This window comes from Boleophthalmus pectinirostris, unplaced genomic scaffold (genome assembly GCF_026225935.1).
Source record: "Boleophthalmus pectinirostris isolate CB_2022bp ecotype Guang Dong unplaced genomic scaffold, ASM2622593v1 HiC_scaffold_1, whole genome shotgun sequence".
Taxonomy (NCBI): Eukaryota; Metazoa; Chordata; class Actinopteri; order Gobiiformes; family Gobiidae; genus Boleophthalmus; species Boleophthalmus pectinirostris.
Window position 1 is genome coordinate 18,689,612 of NW_026570970.1, and position 24,162 is coordinate 18,713,773.

Here is a 24,162-nt window from a genome sequence, read left to right on the forward strand (position 1 = left end):
CTGTTTCTTCAAAGCAAAATGAGGAATGTCATTATTTAACAGTCCTTATCACTTTAGCAGAGCCATGTTAATTTCCCATTCTGATTCATGTCCCACTTTGAGTGGGGGAAGAGAGGTGTGAAACCACAGAAGATCGGTTCTCTTGGGGTTGTAAATACCAAGAGGTAGTCAGACAGAACCGACTTCTCTAGGTTCCTGGTTTGTGGATTCTGTCAGAATGGGGGAGCAGGCCCTGAACAGGCACCTTACCCTACAGGTGTCTTTATGATACTACATAAAGCAGCATGATACAGAGTTCCTCACTTTGATTCCCTTGGACTGGTCTGTTGTCCATGTAGGCAAAATTGTTCATTAGAATTTCAAAGAGTGTAATATTTGTTCATCTCCCGCAATGTGTTTCAATAGTTTGGCTTTTGCAGAAGATTGGGGACAACTGATCTTCAAAGAGTACTTTCCAGTTTACCATGCTTCAATTTTTAGCCACCAACAGCGGACACACACTCCAAAGCCTGTTCTGATTGCTCTGCTCCTTGAAGCATTATTTCGAGATGGGATTTTCACCAGCAATGATTGAACCTCTTCAAATTTAATATAAATGTATAGTACCTTATTACTTTATTATTTAGGCTATATGTTATAGGCCCACAACTATGAAACATTGAGAATTCTTGGTCTCTGCTTTTCTTTCTGCCTGATCAGACCTTTGGGGTTTTGTGGTTTGACATTTAGTTATATATTTCAAAGGCTTTCATCCAATTTTTATCATCTGTTTCTGAACAAATGTAGCTAAAAAGCAAATTTAATGTGAATGCTTTGTTGAAAGCTTGTCTTATCTCCTCTGTGATAACCTTGTGAATTAACACAAAAATGGCACCCTGCCTTATGAGGTACTTGCAATATTTAATTTAATTTAATTTGAAGCAGTCAGATGAGATAAGTTAACATCAATTTGACATTATTGAACATGAACTAATTTAGTTCCAAAGATACATTTTGATTGTGTTGATGGAGAACATAGCTATATATTGCAGAACTGAATGCAAAAAACACAAATCTCTTTAGTGTTTAATGTATTCAGAACTGCATTATAATGGACAATACTTCTACCTGCTCCACTACTAATAACTATACAGCCAGTGATTTCTCTCCTGTACCCTGCAGCCTATTATTATTATTATTATTATTATCTGGAAAACATCAAGACCTATTATTCAAAGCCCACTGAGATCGTCACCGGAGCAGACTCAGCTACAGCATCATCAGTGACTGAATGAGAGTGAGTATTTTAATGAAATCAAAACATCAAACTGCCAGACAGCATGGTGAAACAGTCCTCTCGTGAAGGCTGCCAATTTCGGAAATAATGTGTAAAGCTGATTTGATTGTAATTGTTGTAACTGACTGTATCTGTATTGATAAAATTTAAGCTTACCATTTTCCAACACCTCACTGCGGACTGTGATGCATTCAGCACCACGGACAGCAACAGGCGGAGATGAGATCGCGCCGTCTGGCGCCCCTTCACGGTTGAAGACAAGTCTTGCACAATAATGAGTTGACACTTCCCTTGACAATTTACTTAACGAATATTTAATTTACAAGACAGTCTGTCTAAATACAGCACAATAATCAGCCGTGAGAAAGGTCTGCTGCTAGAATACAGCATCTCTATACTTATAAATGTAACTGCTGATTTTTTTAACGCTATTTCACAATTGAGAGGGTGTCTTCGTTGAAAAAATTGGCCTATTTAGATAAAGGAGACAAATCTTTAACTTCAGTCACATTATGTATTTGTTGCCTGAGACTGGATTTGTCTACATAAAGAATAAACAAATCGCACGTCCCAGACTCCAGTGAGTCAGAGTCGCCGCGCGTCCGCACTGACAGCCAATCAGCTCCACACGCACGTGATTGGACAAGCAATGAGAGCAGCTCGCTCCTCATCCTTGGTTACCTTGAGCTTGTGGTGACGGACGGTGATGGAGAACAATCGCTGCTTTGCCAACCGATTTGCGGACTACAAAGGCGCTCTGCTGCCGGGACAGGGCGCCGAGGCCATCATCCCCGCAGTCATCTCCACAGTGGACAAAATTCTCAAGAAGGTTCCGCTTGATGTCAACGACTGCGACGGCGGGCTGTATGATGGCCCCGCCGGGGTGGCGTACATGCTCTTCCACGTCAGCGAGTGTCCGCTCTTCTCAGAGCAGCGGGACGTGTACCTAAAGACGGCAAAGCAGATCATTGACATATCGATGAGATATGTGGACACGGAGCCAGACAAGAACATGCGCGCCGCATTCCTCCTCGGGGGTGCGGGGATCTATGCAGTAGCGGCGATGATCTACAAGGCTCTGGGCTTGGCAGACTTCGTGAAACCGTTGACTAAATTTCGAAACCTGTGGGAAGTGTGTGCCCCCATTAATTTCCTGGAGTGCGGTTCTGATGAGCTGTTCGTGGGGCGCGCGGGGTACTTGTGCGCGGCCCTTGTGCTTAAGCAGAAACTGGGCATCGAGGTAACTCTCAGAAAGTTTTAACACTGCTCCTTTTCATATTACGTTAAAGTTTTAAGAGAAGAAGTAGGCCTAAACTATGTGACCCACTGATGTCAAGGTCGTTATTATTTTGTAGCGTAATTGCAAGTTGCAATTAGGGAAGCATTGAACTTTTCGGGTGGGGGTACGCTACCTGCCCGTCTCCATCTTTGCCTGGAATATTCCAATGTTTCTATTTGTCAGTGGATCTACCAGCAGAAAAGTTGCATAGTGCACCTTTAAAAATCAAAAGTAATCTATAAAAAACGACCCAGTTTTATCATGGTGATATCACTGCATCATCTAATCACTCAAATTGTTTTGTCTTACTTTATTTGTCCTTCAAAGAGATTAATCCTGAAACTAACCTGGAGTATTTGTTGCAGATCCTGAGTAAAGATCAGATTAAATCCATCTGTCAGGCTATCATCGAGTCCGGGAAACAGTACGCACGGCGGAAGAGGAAGCCCTTCCCGCTCATGTACTCATATTATGGGACTGAGTACCTCGGTAAGATCAAACAATTTGAACCGATTTATGTTACGCAAGCAGGCTTTATGATTATGTATGAAATATACAGAGGTGTTAAGATTAGGTGACCTCTGGCCAAGAGGATCACTAAAAAATAATGTATCCTGAACACAGAAAACTTTTACACCAAATAGAATTTAAATTATAGTGTAAAGACACAACATAGGATGAAAAACAACTTAATGCTTGTTCTGTGTTTCCTATCACTAATTGTAGAAGGAGAAATTGCAGATGCACTCATCATAAGAGCAGTGTTATCTATTTTTCTCTCTAATATCGTGCAGTATACTGGCATACAAGAATACAAAATGAGTATTCTGAATACTTCCCACCACTACCTCTATAAACCAAGACACAGGCTGTCTTCGGTGAGGTTCTTCTGACCATGAACCTCCCAATCTGGAGAACAATCCCCAGTTTCTGTGCTGCTGTTTACCACTGCCTCGACTGGTTTCCTTTTCTAATAAAACAGCGTGGTTGCATGCTCCACACAGCCTCTACAGTTTACAAATGGAGACTGACAAGGTGGAAGATGGATTATCTGCATTACTTCAGGAATAAAGTTACTGTTTTACTCAGCATACCTTTAGAAATTAAGGGTAGTATTTAAATTGGATTTTTTTAATCTACAATATAAAAATACATTTTAAAATATTTGTGTACTTAAGAACCTTGATTATTTTTATGACATGAACATTATTGGAAGTCTCCATCCAGCCGTGTATGCAGCACAGGACACCTGTACACCATTACATGTTACATAGTGGATGAGAGTCTAGTGACCGCACTGGCCTCAGAGGTGAATGTGCCTTCAGACACAGAGTCAAGAGCATCTGTCATTGGATCTGACAATAGAACAGACATTTGTTCCCTTGGTCCACACAATGTCATAGACAAGGGATACCACACAGGACTTAGAGTAATAAAGTCACTGTGCTGAATTGTTTTGTCTTTACTGTGCATTCAGCATATCAGCTTATCTACAGTAGAAATAATAAGAAAATATAGATACAGTACAAATATTACACAAATGCACATTTGAGTGAGGTGTTAAGATCCAAATAATAAAGTTGTGCTATATTTAGTATTTGAAAATGTGTCTGTTATGCACATCATATGCCTCTAGTAGTTGGGTCTGGGGGTACCACTTGACAGGAAGAGTAAAGTTTAAGAGTCTTGAGGCAGTGACCTTTATTCTGCCTGTGGTAGTGCTGAGGTGTAGACTTGGATCTTAAAGTCTTTCTGTCTGTGTCCAGGTGCAGCCCATGGCCTATCCTCTGTGCTGCAGATGCTGCTGAGTTACCAGGACATGCTGAGTGGGGCAGAGAAGGACCTGGTGTGGCAGAGCGTGGACTTCCTCATGAACCAGGAGCAGAACTGTAACTGGCCCGCAGAGCTCGGAGCCATCATCGAGAGGGAGAATGAGCTGGTGCATTGGTGTCATGGAGCACCTGGTACTCTAGTTATGCCATTATATTGTTTGTTTTCTTTCTGAAGGATGTATGTACTAATTCCAATGATTCACGCTATTTACTTAATGTACAGCACTGATATAATCACCTCTTTACCACTGTTTGCCTACATATTCAGGAATCAGGAAGAAATGTTTTTGTATAATTATAACAATATTTTCTGTCAGTTCATTTGGCTCATTTATCCCAGTTCATCTGTGTTGTATAACATATTGTTCTACCAATCAACACACAAGCATGTCCCTGTAGTGTTACTGCTGAATGGATATGTGAATCATGTCCTTGAGGGTCACAAAGACTACAGTGTTACTCCCAAGTGTCTCAGTTGTAATATTATCAATGCCATTTGGAAGGTATTTCCACAGCCACTCACTACAAAAGAGTGTAGTTATGTGGTGATTTTGTGTTTAGAGGTCCTATATTACACAAGCTTTAAGCCATGTTATACTGTTGCTACCTCCTTCAAAAGATACCTGGAGTACTGTTTTGTTTCATTCACAAATGTCTGAATAATCCATAAAGGATTATTATATGTCAGTCTACATCTCCAGTGCTCAAAACGCTCTGGTCCACCGTGTGATGATGATCAAGCTGTAGTTTTCAAATGAATGATTAAAATGATTTCAGTGAAGGAGTATCACAAGGTGGAATAGAGTGTAGGAGAGTAATATGGGCCTTTAAAGGTGATCTGAAGCTAAAAGCAGGTCTCGGTGTCTCTTGCAGGTGTGGCGTACCTCTTTGCCAAAGCGTACTTGATCAATAAAAAGCCTCAGTACCTGGACACTTGTATTCGCAGTGGGGAGCTGGTGTGGCAGAAGGGGCTGCTGAAGAAAGGTCCAGGGATTTGTCACGGTATAGCAGGCAGTGCTTATGTGTTCCTCCTCCTCTACCGCCTCACAGGAAACTCCAAATACATCTACCGCGCTCAAAGGTAAGACATCCTCATCATTCACTTTATTCATTAATTAATTAAATATGTGTGCAAGAAGGAAACACCCAGACTACAGACTACAGTGTATTTATTGTTATTAAAATTTTTGATAAGGGATATTATGAAAAAGGGCAAGCTAATTGGCCAAAGACAGAAGTAAAACAGGGGAATATGTGGAAAGAAGGAAAGATTGAAAAGAGATATTTTGAAATTCAACATACTTTGTCTTACAAACCCTAAAAATCCATTGATTAACAGATACATGTCTGGTGATCAGATTTCTTTTGTGCATGCAAACACACGCCAAAAATGTATTATTTTTTTATTTGTTTTGAGTTTGTGACAAGACAGACAAAAACTTATTCACATACTACATATACTAGTATATTGTACACAACAGAAAAACACATTTCATCGAAAAGGAATGGAAAGAAGAAAAACTTGTGAAACCACCTATTCATAAAAAAAATATAATAATAAAATTCAAAATGATGTGTTATTGTAATCAGGTCCCATTGTTGTGTTACCTGATTATTCAAGTGCATTTACTAGCCATGTAAGACATTGATTGTTGGTACAATTTTTTTGTCTGTGGCTCTAGGTTTGCAGAGTTCATCTACACTGAGGAGTTCAAAGCAGGCTCACGCTCAGTCACCAGCATCTACAGTCTGTTTGAAGGCCTCTCTGGGACCGTTTGCTTCCTGGTGGACCTGCTGCAGCCGGACCAGTCGGAATTCCCTCTCTTCAGCGTCTTTGTGTGAATATGAAAATGCAAAAGTAGGCTAATACTCTCTCCAGTACGTTCAAGAAACACTATCTAGTATTTGGATCTCACAAAGCTACAAACCCCTACATAACTTGGTTTGAATGTTGGTTCTTGATAGCTTTCCTAACTGCAAACTATTAATTAAACAGCAAAAACAATGTACATTTTAGAGCTGCTAGCTATTTGATATTGTAACTGTCTGCTCTAATAGCTTAAGATTGTGAATATTATGTGAATATTACTGGGAAAGCTCCTCAAATTACCCAAAAATATGTAATAATACATGATTTGAAGAGCTGTGGAGACAGTTTGTTGATCTATAACCAAAAATTTAAGTAATATTTTAATGATTTTGTGGGTTCGTTAGCCTTATTAGACCAAAAAGCAAGATATAAAAATGGTAGGATTGCTGAAAATACTGAACCACCACAATATTGGGCACTGCAAATCACAATTATATGTAAAGGTGCACATAGAGTCCTTGTACTTGAGATGGTTATGAATGTTCTCACAATATAAATAGTGGCCGGGTTGGTTTTAGGGAAAAGAAAATTCCAAATGTTACAGCAGAAAGTTGTGTTGTTTCAAAACGATGTTAATTGTAAGAAGAATTTCTGTGGCATCATTTGACTTTACAATAGTTATTTGCACTAAATGTATTCTGAGTAAAATGCTGTATCTGGGTGAAGCTCTCAGGTCAGAAAACATGCACATAAAAAACAAAAGGAAGTCCCCAGTCTCAAAAGAGTTAAACAAGAAAATGCCACATATTGCCTTTGAAGTGTTTCTAGCTCTTCACCAGCTCAGCACCGCCTACAGCCTACGACACAATCATTGAATACTTAGGCTATTTATTGTCCTGATAGTGATAGTTTCATAATTCTGGCAGTTACTTTGATACAAGACCAGACCAACACATGTGCACTACAGACAACAGATATTGTGAGAAAAAAATAAATAAATAAATAAAAACTGTTGTGTTTGATATTAGGTATAACAGAGGCCAGCTGTTGTGTTTGTCTGTTGATGTTTATATGTATTTGATATAGGGACTTTTCCCCTGTACTATTTGTTACCTGTGCAAAATGATGGTGCAATAGGTTTGTGGTGAACTTAATGCTCAGAGTCACTTTTATCTTCCAGCTCACTGTTCAAGACGCTACTGTTGCAAGCCAAATATGTGAAGCACATTTTGCATAGATGGCACAGCTCTTGTGAAAATGAGGCCTTACATTAAAAATCATCCAGTGTTTGGATAGTTCTAAGTTGCTAATGTAAAAGGGACATGAAACATTTGCAAGTCCAGAGTGACATCTCAAAGAGAAATGTTCTGGATTCCAGGCAAATGACATATGACAATATTTCTGCATTGTGACTGGCGGTGGTTTAAAGTCTGTGAATATCAAACCAAAGCAGTTTCCCAGTGCTTTTTGTGCCTGTTGTGGAGACATTTCTATGCTATCTGTATGTGCAGAGTTATTATACAGCTGTCCACAGCAAATCATGTCAATAAAGTGTCTCAGCACAGCACTGAGTCGATTGTTTTCATTTATAACACAGTAATACATTTGCACTCATAATCCTGTAGCCTTTATTGTGATTGGTCAAACTCAGGAAGTTCTCTGAAAGTGAAAAAGTCAAAATGAGATGTTGATGAATGACACTTGGCCTATGACGGAGTTCAGGACTTTGGTCTAAAAACCCTTATCTACGACTTCCACAACCAGCAGCACTGACAAGTGACAAACATGCAGCTCTCAGACAGGACACTTGCGCCTGCGCACCGAAGAGTGTTTTCACTTGCGCCCCCCGTGGTCAGCTACTCACTAAAAACATCCCGCTGACTGTCATAAAGGCAGCGCGGATGAACCGTGGCGATAGGGGACGCGTGTGTCCGACACAGCGCAGTCCCATCCACGGGGGTCTGCTCGGTGGACCCCAAATGGCGGCGTGAGTGAAGGATGCGCCTCCCCATCTCCATCTTTGTGTCCGTGTCCCTGTTTACCGCCGAGACCACAGCCGCGCTGTACCTCAGCTCCACGTACCGTTCCGCAGGGGACAGGATCTGGCAGGGGCTCACGGTCCTCTTCACGCTCGTGCCCTCCGTGCTCGTGCAGCTCACCCTCACGTTCATCCACCGGGACCTGAGCCGGGACAGACCGCTCATCCTCCTGCTGCACATTCTGCAGCTGGGACCCATCGTCAGGTCAGTGTTTGGAGTGTCATTGCCCACAGGTGTCGCGTTCACGCGTGGGCACTCGTTAAACATGTCCGACCTGATGGCCATAATCCGCTTACTGCTGTCAAAAATGCTGCGGGTATTTTCCTTTTGTCCACCTCACAATGCATAATGCACAAAACGCTTGGCTGCTGCAGTCAAACTCCATGAGTGAGACCCATCCACAGCAGGGACCACAGCTTATGATCAATGTATGCAGCTCGTCGATATGTTTCCAATTTTAACTGTGATTGGAGTAGGTCATTCCCACTATAGGACGTCACCTGACTAAAGGCACAGGGCCTGGAGTGACTGGTTAATTCATCATGACTGCTCTGTCTCAAAGCCCATGAAGTCACAATATGAAGCTGAGCGATGTGCTGAACAGAGCCGTGGTGGAGATGCTTTAACTGGCTTTTCAGCGATGTCCTGGATGGACCACCAGCCATAGGAGACATAAGTCTAATCCTGTCAGGGCTACATGAACTAGTAACCTATATTACCGGGCAACAGGGAACAGTATTGGTATTTCTGAAAAATAAAATTTTACCTTCTCAAAGTGGTGATTTAAATAAAATAAAATAAAGCAAAGTAAAGGATCACCATTGTGTTTCAGCTGCCAGTAGAATTAATAGATCTACTGTAGGCCTATTTCAGACCAAAACAACCGGAAAGCAGAAGCCTTTGTTTGCTGAGACACGATGTTTCCTGTTTAAGTAGCTAATTGGTTTTAAAGATGGTGGAAAGTGCATCTTGAGAAGTTCTACTGTTACCTTCACTGTACGGCACTTAACTCTTCAGCTCTTCCCTGTTTTGTACTGTAAAATTCAGTGATGTGTGAAGCAAGCACAATCCAAATGTCCAGATGTGCACTTGAATTATCAACAGCCTATCATTTAATATATTCAGTGGAGATAAGGTTGGCTTCAAAACAGAATTCTCAGTATGTTGTAGTTATAGTGAGAACATTGTGTGTGTTTTGACTAGGCCTGTTACAATAAAAAACAACTGAAATGTGATATATTGCTGAAGTAAATATAGACAATAAACTATAATACTGAAACTAATTTATGCCACTGACACAAAAACCTAAGAGCACATTTAGACCACAAAAACTATTCTAAATGTACAGTACTGTAAAAAAAAAAAAAAAAAAAAAAAAAAAAAAACTGCAAATAAACTGCAGAATGAAACACTTTAGTGCTTAGTTTGCATTTGTAATAAGTCATAGAAGTTAAAAAAATAACCAAAAATTTCCCAGTAGTGCAAAGAAAATGTACACATGATAAATATTGTTCCAGCTTTCATATATTGAAAGATAAGTTGATTTAGTAATTATTATGACAGGCCTAGTTTTGACCCAGAGGAGCAGCAAGTTCACAATCAGGCTCCTCTTTGATATTTGACCCGGCTTGGCCCCGTGCACACCCGGACACACTTTTGACAGTCAAGAGCCCATCTAAGAATAGCACATGTGACTGCTGCTTTCTTATCTCACAACACAGTTGGAGGTTTCTCTGCTCTCTCTTCCTTTGCCAAAACAACACTGCCCTACCGATCAGCCCTCCTGCTTTAGATTTACTGCTCCCATAAGGGCACTGTCCCTAGAATACACTCTTAATGCTGACTAACTCCAAACTGTTCCCCACTGGACATAAGTACTAAAGCTAAATGTCGAGCCAATATAGAGCTATAAGAGTTTTACCAAGCCAAAGTAGCAATTTCACTTCCCTAAAGCACAAGTGTTTTGCCTTCATTGAGCAGATTACAGATAACACCACAATCTTTCTTTTCTGTAAACAAACATGCATTTTGTTTTGCATTAGCACAATAATCTTATATCTAAACTATAATTTACACTTCTAAACCCAGTAGCATAAATCTTCTGGCCTGTAATTTATTGACACAAGTGCAGCTCGGCAGGGTGGACCTCTCCTCTCTCTCCATCGTGTTCTCATGTCAGACAGATGGCAGGTCTCTACACGTCAGCAGTTACTGTAAGACCAGAGTTTAAGGGTGGGTGTGATTGACAATTTATTAGTTTCAACACTATTTCATTAAGAGGAACTATTTATTTATTGTTAATATGAGTGTTAGATTTAAGTTATTATAATGTAAACAAAACCTGTAGTGATGCTGTGAAATCCCCTATAGGAGTGAAAAGAAAACATATGGCTGTCAGTTGAATCATTATGTATTTTGTCAACAATTAAATGATCAATACACATTTTTTCAAACTGCATTAAACCAAAATGTCACATTACTGAGGAGAATATCATTTAATGTATGTACTGATAGCCTGATAAACTACTTTATTTTATGAAATTGCACTACCAAATCTGATACTTAGACTTAGACATTATTGATGCACAAGGAAAATTACTGGAAATGGCTCACGATACAATATTATCACGATACTCTGTGATATATCTCTGTTTTTTTAAAGAACCAAACACATTTTAGCAACAGTATTTCTTTATTAAACTGCTACTTGTGCAAAGTTAATATAAAGTATGCCTATTTTAATCATGAAAACAGAGATATGTCAAGTGTATTGCATAAACAAGTCTTCTTCCTCTAAATAAGCTAAATTTGTAGGACTGTTACAAAAAATACCAAAAAATATTGCAGATATATCAATACAGCAGCCATCGATAATCACAATATATTGATATTTTTGCACAGTTCAGATGGAGTTGAACTTTGAACGTTCGAACAGAGCTGTCCGTTATATATTTTCCTAATCCTCTTGAGCTCTTTCTGTGCTGTAGGTGTCTGGAGGCGTTCTGCATCTATGGCAGCGTGGGCAGAGTGGAGGAGCCCTATGTCAGCATCACCAGGAAGAAACAGATGCCACGGCGGGGGCAGTCTGAGGAGGTGGAGCGGCAGGTGGGGCAGGCAGAGGGCAAACTGTTCACCCACAGAGCAGCCTTCGCCCGCACCTCTGTCATCCAGGCCTTCCTCGGATCTGCACCCCAACTCACCCTCCAGCTCTACATCTGTGTGCTGCAAAGGGGCGTGTCCATCGGCAGAGGTGAGATTTCATAATGCAAAATACTGGGAACAAAACACATCATTTTTTTTTTTTTTTTTAAGCCAAAACCTGGTGAGGAATCAACTTGTTTATTTTCAGTCGAGTTAGTCTGAAATGAGCGTCTGTCCTCCTCCACTGCCAGTCCACAGCTCCTCTGTCATGTGGGCTGAATCGCTCAGTGACATATTGGAAACAAGAGGCAGTGTTGTCATGAGTCAATGTGGTATTATTATGTAACTCAAAGAGTTGTTGGTGCTGTTCTGGGGTCAGTCGGTGCAGTGATGCGTGGAGCTTTGTGTGGGAGCATGTGTCTATACACATTTCAGATGAATTAGGTCGAAGTCAGACACCAGTTTAAAGAACTGGCGCTTAGTCCAAACGCATGAGGAGATTTTTCACTCTGACAGTTCTATTTCACACCAGTTGGTTTTGTCTGTTCTCTCTCCAGGAACATTAATGGTGATCAGCCTACTGTCTATAGTCTATGGAGCACTGCGCTGTAATATTCTTGCCATAAAGATCAAATATGACGACTACGAAGTGGACGTGCGGCCCTTGGCGTACATGTGTATCTTTCTGTGGAGGAGTTTCGAGATTGCCACTCGTGTGGTGGTGCTGGTGCTGTTCAGTTCTGTGCTGCAGCTCTGGGTGCTGCCCGTGGTTTTGCTCAACTTCCTTGTTTTCTCCCTCTACCCCTGGATCCTGTTCTGGTGGAGCCACTCTCCTTTCCCTGAGAATATTGAGAAAACTCTGTCCAGATTAGGAACCACCATTGTGCTTTGTCTGCTCACCTTCCTCTACGCAGGTATCAACATGTTCTGCTGGTCTGCGGTGCAAGTTAAACTTAGCGACCCAGACCTCATCAACAAATCGCAGAACTGGTATCGTATGGCTGTTTACTACATGCTGCGCTTTGTGGAGAACGCCTCACTGCTGCTGCTGTGGTACATCTTCAGAACGGACGTCTACAGCGACATTTGCGCTCCACTGCTGGTGCTGCAGTTGCTTGTAGCTTACGCCATAGGGATCTTCTTCATGCTGGTGTTTTATCAGTTCTGCCACCCGTGCCGAAGACTCTTCTCCTCTAGTATGAGCCAGGGACTTTGGGACTGCTCCTCTGTGCTCTGTTTTATGTGTGACACAGCTCCATCACCCATCAGGACCACAGGTAAAGCTGCGCTCCAGCCCCCCAGCTCCCACTGCAAAGAGCCCCCCAGTGACCGGGCCAGTGATACGTACGAAGACATGCCAAATGATACAACCTACGATATTCTCAACGACACCATTTATGACAGTCCTAATGACATGGCCACTATCACAGACACAGGCGTCAATGGCGACGCTGGCTACACTGAGCCCTGCAATGCATGATCACTTTAAGCTGAAGAAAAACAATAGAGCAGAACAGAACAAATGTATTTCCAAATAATGATCACTCCAGAATGAAATGGCACACATTAAGAGCATAGTTTTTCATAACTCTGCAAGCTATCTAGCATACATTATGGATTTACTTCCACTCATTCAGTTCCTTTGGCTGCATAAGCATAACGCATGGCTGATGTTAAGAAATTAGTACAGCCACTCATGAGCTGTTTTATAGCAAAAACTTGAACCATGCATCTTAACCCTCACGCTCTCCTCGGGGTCATAGACCTGAAGAAATTTTTTTTCTTCCTTCTTCTGATTCCTCTTGGAGTGGGTCAATCAGACCCAAAAATTTATTTTCTCGTCAGGCGAGAAAAATACATTTTTGGGTCTGACCCCGAGGAGACCGTGAGGGTTAAACTCTTAAATGCCACATGGATCACAGAGTCTGCTCTTGAAATCATCTCCATGTTAGAAGCCATATTATACTTTTTCCATCTGAACCTGGAAAGAGGAAGCGTGTCCTTAACGAAGTTTGTTTACCAGCTACGGCTGAATAAGTGCACAAAGTTTAGGTAACTAGGCTTGAATCATTTTGCAAATTCAAAAGCCTGGGGTCACTGCACACTGTACTTTTATGCTGCATTATTCAAATCACAGTGAGCCACAAGATCAAACTAATCATATTAATATCTATAAAGCATGGAGGTGTGCATGTGTGGAACAAAGTGAACTGGAGTGAATAGTATTTAATGCCAGTGGCTGCAAACAATCAGCTTTTGAAGAAAATGTCTAAATAATAGCTTTATCATTACAACATGCTGCTTCTATGGTGTATTTTTGCAGAATGAGAGTTTTAACTTGATGTTCTATGTACTATGCCAGTGCAGTCGACACACCACACATTTTACTGTGAAGCATGTGGACAGCTCAATTTTTTGCACGTCGATGTAAATGTGTATTCATAAATGTAATGTTTTCATGTGTCACTGGTCTCTTAACACAGCTGTAGATGTGTCACGCCTCAGCTAACCTTTAACTGCAGTGTGTGAGGGGCATTGTTTGAGAAATGTAAATGCAGAGGTTTTGCAGCCTCGGGTATCATGTTAAAGTTCCTGATGTTTGTTATCAAAAGAAAAAAATGCCACAAGAAAACTTATTGCACACGTATTTCTCATTTATAAAAACATTTAAAATAAACGCAAAAATAAATTTATATTTATATCAGCAAAATGTCTGTCTTTTTTTTAAACGATTCTCAACATGACCTGTCACCTGAAATACAAAGTAAAAGAATTTTAATTTAACATACTTTAACATGCTCTTTTACAATTTGGCCAATAAAAAAATCTTCTACCTTGAAGGCTAGTTTCTCCTGCCATCTAGTGGGCAAAAAAAAAAAAGTTTCACGCATTGAACAGTTGGGACAAGTGTTGCATACACTTTTTATTAAGTACTGTGGTCCCAGAATAAATTATAATTTTACATTTTTGCCAAAACCCTTCAAATATGAACATTTAAATAAAGCAAACTGGAATTGGCATCGAAACAATACACACTTTTATTAAATTATTCAGTCTACGAAACATAACTACTACTTAAGTGGAAAATCCAACCCACCTAGTCTTCTCTTTTCTTGAATGAAATGGCAATAATGTGGTCAGAACTGCAATAGGCTGGAGGAATCAGTCCACTCTTGAGCTTACAAAGGAGTTTTTGATTAGTCTCTTTAGGTTGTCTTTTGTCTTCTCCGCGACAGTTTGTAAAAGGATCCTTGTAATTTCTGAGCTTTTTTAAACTTCTAGCTTCAGGCAAAATAAAAGTTGAAGAAAAACAGGTCTTGTGATGTTACGCCACAGCAACAGCAAAGACACTGACCACACAGTACATGGTGCGGTTTTCCCACCTCACTGTGCAGCTCCCTGAAACACATTTCAACGGGAAAGGCCATGAGCTTATTGTGCAAAGCTTTACTGACAAGTTGAGTCTATTATTTAGAAAGCTATCAGGAATATACACATTACACATAAAGCTGACTTTATTAAGATAATTTATGAGTACATGTGCTTAAAAATTTTTTTTGTGTAGTTAGTAAATAATTTATTTTTTATAATTTATTTTTTATTTTATTTAATATCTCCAGTCATTTAATTTTAAGATCCTTGGACTGGAGTTATAGGAAAAGTCATAATTTAGTTGAAAATATATTAGTCAGTTTAATAGATAAATTACTTTATTCATCCCCAGTGGTAATTATTTACCGTCTGTGGCAGTGTCCCAGTAGCAAGAGTTTGCAGTATGTAGACCGGCACTACTCTTCTGCATTATGGTGCAGTTTACTGTAAGAGGTGACAAAAAATATTAACAATAATAATAATAATAATAATAATGTCTTACACTTACATTTAAACTATTCAAAGCCTCTCAAAGCTGTTACCATTATTCATTCACTGCACAGGCAACCTATCCGACTACCACCAATCACACACGCGAACGCACGCACACCACTTTCACACTAGGCAAGTTGTGTTAAGTGTCTTGCCTAAGGACACAACTTGGTCAGAGTAGGAATGAATCCTTCAACCTTGAAGTTGGGGGGCCACTGCTCTGACCATGGAGCCACTGGTATTATGAGTGCATAGCACACACAATGTTCATTATCAATATCATAAACAGAATGCAGTCTTACCAATATATTTGAAGGCTCTTCCTTGTTTTACAAAGTGGCTTAGACAGCGCTCCACGATGCTTGCAGTCCACTGATTGACTTTGTTCTGGTTATAATCTGTTCCACCAATCACTCCCTCAATACACTAAAACAGAGCATCCGTGCCATGAATGTATATGCATTTTAAATCATAATGATTTGTTTAGCTTACATAGTTTCACAATAAAACCTACCTCTTTAATGGGTGCAGTGGCCTCATCACTGTTAAACAGGACCTGCAATTATAAGGATTGTGAATGATAATGTCCATATGTATTAATGTTTACAAATGTTCATTTTGAAGGCATTAGTGGCAACATCATTTTCAAAGTATAATAGTAGTATTTAATGGTAAAACTCGAAAAAGCGTCTCCGACCACACCCTCGGAGAAATATACACACTAGGAGCATTTAGCTTCTTTGGCTCTTCTGTAGCTAGCTCCCATGTTTTTCTAATGTCAGCCTGCACCATCAGGATTCAAGATATAACATTATATGGGAAAAAAACGTAAACATAACTACCTCCTCCCCGGAGTTATATTCCTCCATGATCAGCTGTACTTTAAATCCACTAATGTCTAAAGAAGCCGGTGATACTGGAGCAGTTTTTGTTCCGGATGGAGAGAACACAAAACTTCTTCTACTGTTTTTAACGCTGAAGTAAATCCGTGAAGTCTCATTACCGCCACCGTCTGGTACTGTGTGTCGTATAATATGTGTGTGTATTTGCTTGTTTGTTTTTTCACATAGGCAGCAGATTTTCCTAAATAAAAACTACAAGCACGTGCCCCCTTGCCCATGGTCAAAATGTAAAGTAATCCGACAATATCACTTTGTAGTCTATAAATCTGAACTGGCATATTTTGTCAATGATTGCTTCATAGTGCCCTCGTGTGGACTAGATTAACACCCCCAGCACAGTAGCATGATGAAGATTAACTTCCATAATAAATTATTCTTTCTATTTTTCTCAATTTATAATGTGTAAGTAAGTGGGCGTGGTGCAATTACAGTCCTTCCTTAGATTGTTCGTCACGATTTTAGCAAGATAACCATGTGACCGCATCAAAACGATAGGAAGACGACTGGCAGAAGTTTAGCTCAATTTTTAGATCGATTTAATAGATCCATGGAAGTTACAAAGTCCATTCTTAAATCTTGTTCAATATGTAGGCTGTAATTTCATCCAACTTTACCTGAGTGGGTTAATTTAAGTGGCTCATATGATGATCATAAGACGATTAAAGAAAGGTATGTTGGTATTTAAGTCTGGGGAAGTTAAGTTAGCCCAATGCTAATCCTATTTTAACCATTACAAAGTAAAATGACAGACGTGATTAGTGGTGGAAATCATATTATTAACTCTCTCTCTCTCTCTCTCTCTCTCTCTCTCTCTCTCTCTCTCTCTCTCTCTCTCTCTCTTTCTCCCTCTCTGTCTCCCTCTCTTTACTCTGTCAGACACACCACGCCCCCTCGCGTCGGGAACACCCTCCTGCCGCCTGTAGATCTCCGCGTTCAGATGTTGCCGAGGCGCACCTCCGCGCGCTCATTCAGCTCTGCATCCCCCGGACAGGGAGCCGTCGCGGTCCCGGTGCTGCTCCTCACGACTGTCTGTTATCAGAGGTAAGGCGCATCTCTGCAGGCTACAGGACACTACTACAGTGGCGTACAGTGCATACGGCACATCCAGAGCAGCTCCCGCTCTGTCGTATTTGTTTGCTCTTTTTTGTGTGTATTGAGGGTTGTATGTTCTAGCACGACAGCAGGATCTGCCCTGTGGTCATCATGGGACGTGACTCCCCCGCGCCTTTCAGCCAAAGTTAGAGCGCTTTGAGCAGGTGCAATGCAGCAAAACGTTAATTTCCCTTCCTCCTTCTCGTGCATGCCTTCTCTAACAGACCACAACTTAAGGTGTAACACAATGGACTGAAGACTTCATTAACTTTTTGAAGGGTCAGTGTATAGTGCGTCCAAATTGGTGACCTTGTCTGAACTTGTGTTTTCTGGTTACTGGGATTTTCCTGTAAGGCTTGTATGGCTTTCTTTAGGTTGCATTAGATTCCCCTCTGTGTTGATAGAGATAGATGGGTCTTAGTACACTTGGTGCTTTCACTGACCTCATCTTAGCCATAAGGGGAATTTCCTCTGAGTATCGCGTGTTATGTATTTGACTGATGCTGCTGCTCAGCTCTCAAAGAAAAAACTTGACAGGCTCTGAAGTGTAAAATCCATTTGAAGTTTCTGATAATGAAAGTGAGTCCTTTGAACGAGGCTTGAGCAGAGAACTTCAGGCAGGACCTTTAAGATGCTCCAGGACTTTCATCTAGCTAGAAAACAGATCAGACGCAAAATAAATGTTTATATATATATATATATATATATATATATATATATATATATATATATATATATATATATATATATATATATATATATATATGTATATGTATATATATGTATATATATATATATATATATATATATATATATATATATAATTTTATTATTATTATTATATATTTTTTTTTGAGTCTTGAGTAAATTGCAATACATTTAGGTACCATCTGTCTCTATGACATAAGCACTTTTGTGTTACTCATCTTTACACAGCTCTGTTTTGAGCCATAGAAGGTTAAATGTAAATTGGATTTGGTGTGTCGTGGGGTCCCTGGTTGGTGTTTGTGTGAGGACCTGTGTTGCAACAGCAATGAGTCATTTATGATGTTTGCAGGTGCCATTTCTAACTAACTCTGTTTACTCACCTCTACTGCACGCAGAGATCCACTCATGTCGTGGCAGTGAAGGAAGTTGTTAATAAAAGATCATTTCACATAAAAATAGTGAATGATATAGTCCCAACCCCATATAAAAAGAAGAAGGCAATAGATATAAATATGGCTATATTATAGGTAAAACCTGAGGATGTTATTTATAAACCAGTACACATAAAATGACATACTTATCTTATCATGACAATAGTAGCTATATTAGCTGGGGCTGTTTTGTCATTGTTATGGATAATGCCTCCTTAATGATTAGTGCGCTCCTTGTGCAGCTCTGTAGCCAGGGGCTAGAGAGTAAACGTCTGAATGAATGAAGGCGGGCGGAGGGAGCCGGGATTGCAGGGATTCCCTTATGTTGGAGTGTGCGGGCGGACAGACAGCAGCAGCTCAGAGGGGTGCAGTCTCGCAGTATTAAGCTCTTATAGAACCCAACCGAGACGAGAGAGGGCTGGTACCAGGCATGTGTAGAAACCACGGATTTCCATGACAGACTGAGGTATATCCCACTGGCACCATCCCAAATAAAGCCCTTTGCAGCTTGTTACTTGAGCAGATTCACAGTAGTGTATTTCTATGAGACTTAACAATTGGCATATGAACCTGGTGACCACTGCATCATTGTATCAGTCAGTGTGCGGAGCTGGTGCGGGGTTTCCCTTCCTCCCACCCACTCACTGAGCGCTGTCACTGCTTTCTGCACGCTGCATGGACATTTAGTATTCAGCTTCTATCGCCCCAGAGGCAGCCCCCATTCGATCACAGACGCAGCCTGGTGTGGATCTCTGCAGAGGAGGGAGGGAGGGGAAAGAAGAACCTTAAAAAACAGAAATGTAATTTAGAGCAGGCACCAAGAGAATTGACTGAGAATGGATCGCTCACTGATCCCCTAACATGATCAGACGCAGGGGTGTAGCAGTGTGGGTCAGGCCTGTGCGCAGTACTGACATCACCATTTCATTCTTTATCTGGGCTTTGAACAGCAAATATCAAACACAGTTATAATGTCCACTCTGAGGTTAATGGCTAATTTATTTGAACACATTTATGGATGATATTAGCACAGTCTTATATTGTTACTTAAAGGGAACCTAAAGTCGATTTTTTAGAGATTTTATCCTAGTTGTGTTGTATTTGGAGTAAATTGCGTTTGAGCAATTAATTTCAAGACACCCTTTTGCGAATCAACTTATGTTTTCACCTCCCACCGGCATATCCCCACTGCTCTGTACTTCTCCAGTTTTATTTTCTTAATTGGTGTTGTGCAATTAAGAGCATGATCTGCCGCTATCCATAGGAGGTGCCGAGAACTTCTTTGTTGTGATGTTTGTGCTGCATCAGTTCCCAGTGGGCACCGTCATTTTAGCGGACTTGTTTCTTTTGTTAAATCATTTTAGCTGAATATGGCAATTTAAAATATCCAAATTCTAACACAATGATGCACGGGTGTCCTAGATTATAACTTGTGTAGCAGACACTAGCACAATAGGTCTTTGTAATTCAATTGTTCTATGTTCATTAGTCTCATTTGCCCCTTTCTTTTTTGGAGTATAAAAGTAGAGCTGTGTGTCTTAGCTGCCAGTGTGTTTTATTTTCTTGTGGATCTAAAATAAAGCAAACATTTATAATGTTTTTCTAACTGAGAGCGAGAAGTTTGCCCAATATCAGAGCTTGTGTGTAATGAGAAGAGCAGCTCTCCTATAGACTGCAAGTAAATGTACAGCCTGGATAATGACCACTTACCATTGACATTTACTGATAATCACTCATGTCGACCAATTAGTGTGTTTAGCCTGTAGAGAAACTCACCTCTGAAGAAAGAAGAGGAGGTGCTGAAGCCAATGCCACCCAAACACTTTTGTTTTGTGCGTAATACATAACACTGTACGTGCTTTCCGGCTAATATACAGAAGCAGACAATGTCACACTAATTGGGATCATTTTTGTAACAAGAAATGTTCATAATTGCTGAGGTGTGACTTAACTAGACCTTTATATCACTATTTTACTCATTAGATGTTCCCCAGTACAAGCAAATGTTATCTTTGTCTTGCCCTTTAAAAGTGGAGACAGTGAAGTATTTAAAAATTACACATAGCTGAAGCTGATTCTTGTGGACGTTGTAGAAGTTTAGAGCAGGGGTCTCCAACATGTAACCTCCACCCCCTTCCAGGTAGCTTGCCAAGGGATTTCTGAATTTTTCATATTGAGCTGAATAAGTAAAAATGTATTCATTAAATATGTTTTACCACTGTATCATTTTGATGCCTAACTTTGTACACTAATAAATGGATAATGGTTTATGTTTTAGAGATATCTAAATGTACCTCATCTAAGGCTCGCCGTGGCTCTTTTATTTACTCAATTTCTTGTGACCGCTAAAACTAATAGCTCTCTGGCATTTTCATTTTGCAAAAGTAGCTCATCGGAGTAAAAACGTTGGAGACACCTGGTTTAAAGAGTTCATATTTGTAACAATATTAGGGATGTGCTAAAATAACAAAATTCTAAAAAATTCTGTTACTAAATTTGGTGATACAATATCGTTATCGTGGGCTACTGTATTGATGTATGTCCTTTTACCAAATGATTTTGTGACAGTGCTACAATTTTGATGTTTGTTCAAGGAAAGGAAACTGTTTACGTGATGCTTTTGACATCACAGTTTTAATGGTTGACTTTGCACAGGCAGATGTTTAACAAATAAATACTGTTAAAATGTGTTTGGTTCTTAAAAATAGTGATATATTGTACAATACCAAGTATATTGCCATATCATGATGATATTGTATCATGAGTGGCATATCATTACCTTGCGATTCCCAGCCCTAAGCAGTGTACACTGTTGTAAGCTACTTTGAAGGACATTTGTTGCTCCTTACATTTATTCAATTACAGGTGGTTTTATAGCTCAAAAATACCTAAAAAAAAAAAAAAAAAACAGGGATTCTGTAACTTGGTCTGGTTTGGTCTCCATGAAGATAGAAAGCTTTAATACCATACTGTGAAACATACTAGACAAAGCAATAATATGTGTAATACAATATAAGTTACACAATGCACCTTTAAATGCCTTTCTGCTCACCATTAGTCATTATGTTTTATTATTTACTCCATACTTCACATCAGACCAGCAGCACTCACACCTGTACCCATTATTCCCTCTGGCGCTGCTGTCTCTTTGTGGACCTGATTGTGAGGGCCCTGCAGAATCACTCATTTTGGTAATTCACGGCATTGATTGTTTGGATGTTTGCACCATTTTTATGTGAACAATTATGGGCTGCTGCTTTCACCAAATGTGTGGGGGGGAACACAAGCTGTAATTTCACACTGCCTGTAAAGAACTTGCTTTAGTCCTGTGTTTTATCACTGTGTACTGACTGAAACGATAAGGACCTTCATGTGGGCCATTTGCTTTTATGCTTTTTTTTTTTTTTAAATCAATTTAATCAAATTTTGGCACTATGTAACTTCTTAGTTGGGGGTCCATCAGGTTTAATTTCTATAGGTATGTCATCGCTCTACCTGGAATGTTCCACAATATGACATTAAACCTTACACATATTTAATTACAGGTAGTTTTATAGCTCAAATTACCTTGAAAAACAGGCATTCTGACTGTGAGCGGGGTTGCCTCTCCTCAGATCTGACCTGTGACTTGGCCTGTTTTGGCGTCAATGATGATAGAAGGTTTTGATGCCTTACTGTGAAACATTTCATATAAAGCAATAACATCTCTGTGGAGAAAAACAGGTGGCAGAAAAGTTACACAATGCACCTTTGTGTGTGTGTTTATGTACAAGTAAAAAAAATAGAAATATAGTATATATTTCAGCTATATACAAGGGGTTGCAAGGAGAAACAGTGCAAATATGAAATAGGGATTGACATGACAGAAGATTATCTAATACATAAGAGTGAGTTGATGTATGGAGTTGTATGGAGTATGGTGCTTACTTCAGTTACATCTGAAATAATGGACTGCATTCAGTAAATCCTTCCCATCTTAGCCCTCTCAATTCAGATGAGTACCTCCTTTACTCCAAAGGCTGTATTCACATTGTGCTCTGGCCAGTTCTAAACACTCATCAATACTAATAACATAATCTCCAGTGAAGAGGGACGAAAACTGTCATTACAATCAATTTCGCTCATGGTTATGTGATTTGGCCAGGGCTTCAGTTCAACCAAGTAACATGTGACAGGGAGGGGGTCCATTGGAGCATGTTTAATTATGGTTCTTAGGAGGAACATAAATTAGACATAAGCTCTTAATGAAGCCCTTTTAAGTCTGCTAAGGGGCTTACATTGAGTCAATGGCCAATTAAAAAGTCCCAGTTTCAAAGTCTATGACTGTTATGGCAAGTTCAGAGCGCTAGACGAGAATACAGTTGGACATTATTTTCATGTGCTGCATACTGTTCATTCTTCTCCTTTTCCTCAAAGCCATTCACAAGTGTGGGCAGAGGAAAACACAATTTATACATTTGTTATTTGAACGAATGTCACCACTGTACAAATAAACTCTGTGAAAGGAAATCTTATAGCTTACTGGCCTCAGTGAATCATCAAAAACAACAACAAAACTGAAAGTTGGAGCACTGTAACTGGACATCCAACACATATTTCCTTGATTTTCTTTCATTTGAGAAGCACTTTTCATTGATATTTTATTTTAAACTTTTTCAGTGTAGAAGTTCAAGCAGTATTATTGGACACAGTATTTTAAATAATCCTTCTACAACAGTGCCAGGGAAAACAATTAGATGTTTTCTAATTGTGATTTGTCTGACAAGATTTTAACCACATCGATGGATATTCATTTTTAGATTAGTATGTATGTGTATGTTATTATATGTTATATAAATGTTTTACAAGTCATTAGCTAAGGAAGTGTATCTTTTGCAGTTATGATAAGTGCAAATTCAAATTGGAACCTTTGTTTTAGTTGAGATTGATTGTGCAGTCTGATAAGCGTTTAGGCTGGCTGTTCTGTTAGCTTCACTTCAAAGACAGAGGATTTTCTTCTTTCAGACTTTGAAAAAATCAAAAAATCCTTCTCTACATTTGGCAAAAACTTGTTAAGTACAAGATTTAAAAGTTTGGTGTGTGTAGGTGCTACTTCAAGGGGTGATCCTTATCCTCATGGGAGAAAATGCATTTTGAGAAAACGACTGTTGAAGTTGCAACTTCTCATAATAACTCTATGGAGGCAGCAGGATTAAATTAAATATTAAAAAATTTGTGCAAAGTGGACAATTCTCTTGTTTCCACGTGAAAACTTAAAAGTGCATTGTGTACATTTTCTACTGGAGGGTCCATTAAATGCTTTTCTTCATGGAGATATTGCTTTGTCTGGAATGTTTGGTATTCAACCTTTCCATCTTGAAGGAGACAAAAGCAGATGTAAGTTACATGTCAGATCTGTGGAGAGGCAACCCCGCTCACAATGAGAATACCTGTTTTTATTGATATTTTTGAGGTATAAAACCATCAGTAACTGAATAATGTAAGGTAGAGCTGTTTAATGTCATACTGTGGAACATCCCAGACATATCCATAGAAACAAGCAGGTGATGCACCCCAAACCAAACAGTTACATAGTGCAGCTCTAAGGACAGAAGCCTTCACAAGACTCAGTGCAGTAAAGCATTGCATTGGAGCTGGTTTTAAACACAAATGAGTCGTATGAAATATTCAGTTGTACCAGACGAAGAGAGAGGCGTGCTAACCCCCACATCTCTCAACGCATAGGCCAGCGCTGAAACTGGGTTAATAAGATCCATGTGATGAAAAAAATAAAACTCCTTCCTTTGAC

The 24,162-nt window shown here is 39.7% G+C and overlaps 4 protein-coding genes across 4 annotated transcripts in view; 3 read left to right on the forward strand and 1 right to left on the reverse strand.

The window, feature by feature from the left end:
* The first annotated feature begins 1,852 nt into the window (after positions 1 to 1,852).
* LOC110173107 (lanC-like protein 3) lies at positions 1,853 to 6,312 on the forward strand. The gene is made up of 5 exons (XM_020939082.2): positions 1,853 to 2,516; positions 2,921 to 3,044; positions 4,322 to 4,519; positions 5,261 to 5,468; positions 6,070 to 6,312. The coding sequence occupies exons 1-5, from the start codon at positions 1,983 to 1,985 to the stop codon at positions 6,227 to 6,229; spliced, it is 1,224 nt and encodes a 407-aa protein (XP_020794741.1). The 5' UTR covers positions 1,853 to 1,982; the 3' UTR covers positions 6,230 to 6,312.
* Positions 6,313 to 8,029: 1,717 nt separating this feature from the next.
* xk (X-linked Kx blood group (McLeod syndrome)) lies at positions 8,030 to 14,087 on the forward strand. The gene is made up of 3 exons (XM_020939176.2): positions 8,030 to 8,440; positions 11,224 to 11,486; positions 11,935 to 14,087. The coding sequence occupies exons 1-3, from the start codon at positions 8,196 to 8,198 to the stop codon at positions 12,855 to 12,857; spliced, it is 1,431 nt and encodes a 476-aa protein (XP_020794835.1). The 5' UTR covers positions 8,030 to 8,195; the 3' UTR covers positions 12,858 to 14,087.
* A 188-nt stretch (positions 14,088 to 14,275) lies between these two features.
* LOC110173203 (dynein light chain Tctex-type 3) lies at positions 14,276 to 16,216 on the reverse strand. The gene is made up of 5 exons (XM_020939194.2): positions 16,084 to 16,216; positions 15,756 to 15,797; positions 15,544 to 15,667; positions 15,116 to 15,193; positions 14,276 to 14,776 (listed from the first exon to the last, which is right to left on the reverse strand). The coding sequence occupies exons 1-5, from the start codon at positions 16,108 to 16,110 to the stop codon at positions 14,703 to 14,705; spliced, it is 345 nt and encodes a 114-aa protein (XP_020794853.1). The 5' UTR covers positions 16,111 to 16,216; the 3' UTR covers positions 14,276 to 14,702.
* Positions 16,217 to 16,658: 442 nt separating this feature from the next.
* Positions 16,659 to 24,162, forward strand: part of sytl5 (synaptotagmin-like 5) — a 46,777-nt gene continuing 39,273 nt past the window's right edge. Inside the window, 2 exon segments of the mRNA XM_055153104.1 lie at positions 16,659 to 16,812; positions 17,020 to 17,184. The gene's annotated coding sequence lies outside the window, so the exon portion shown is untranslated.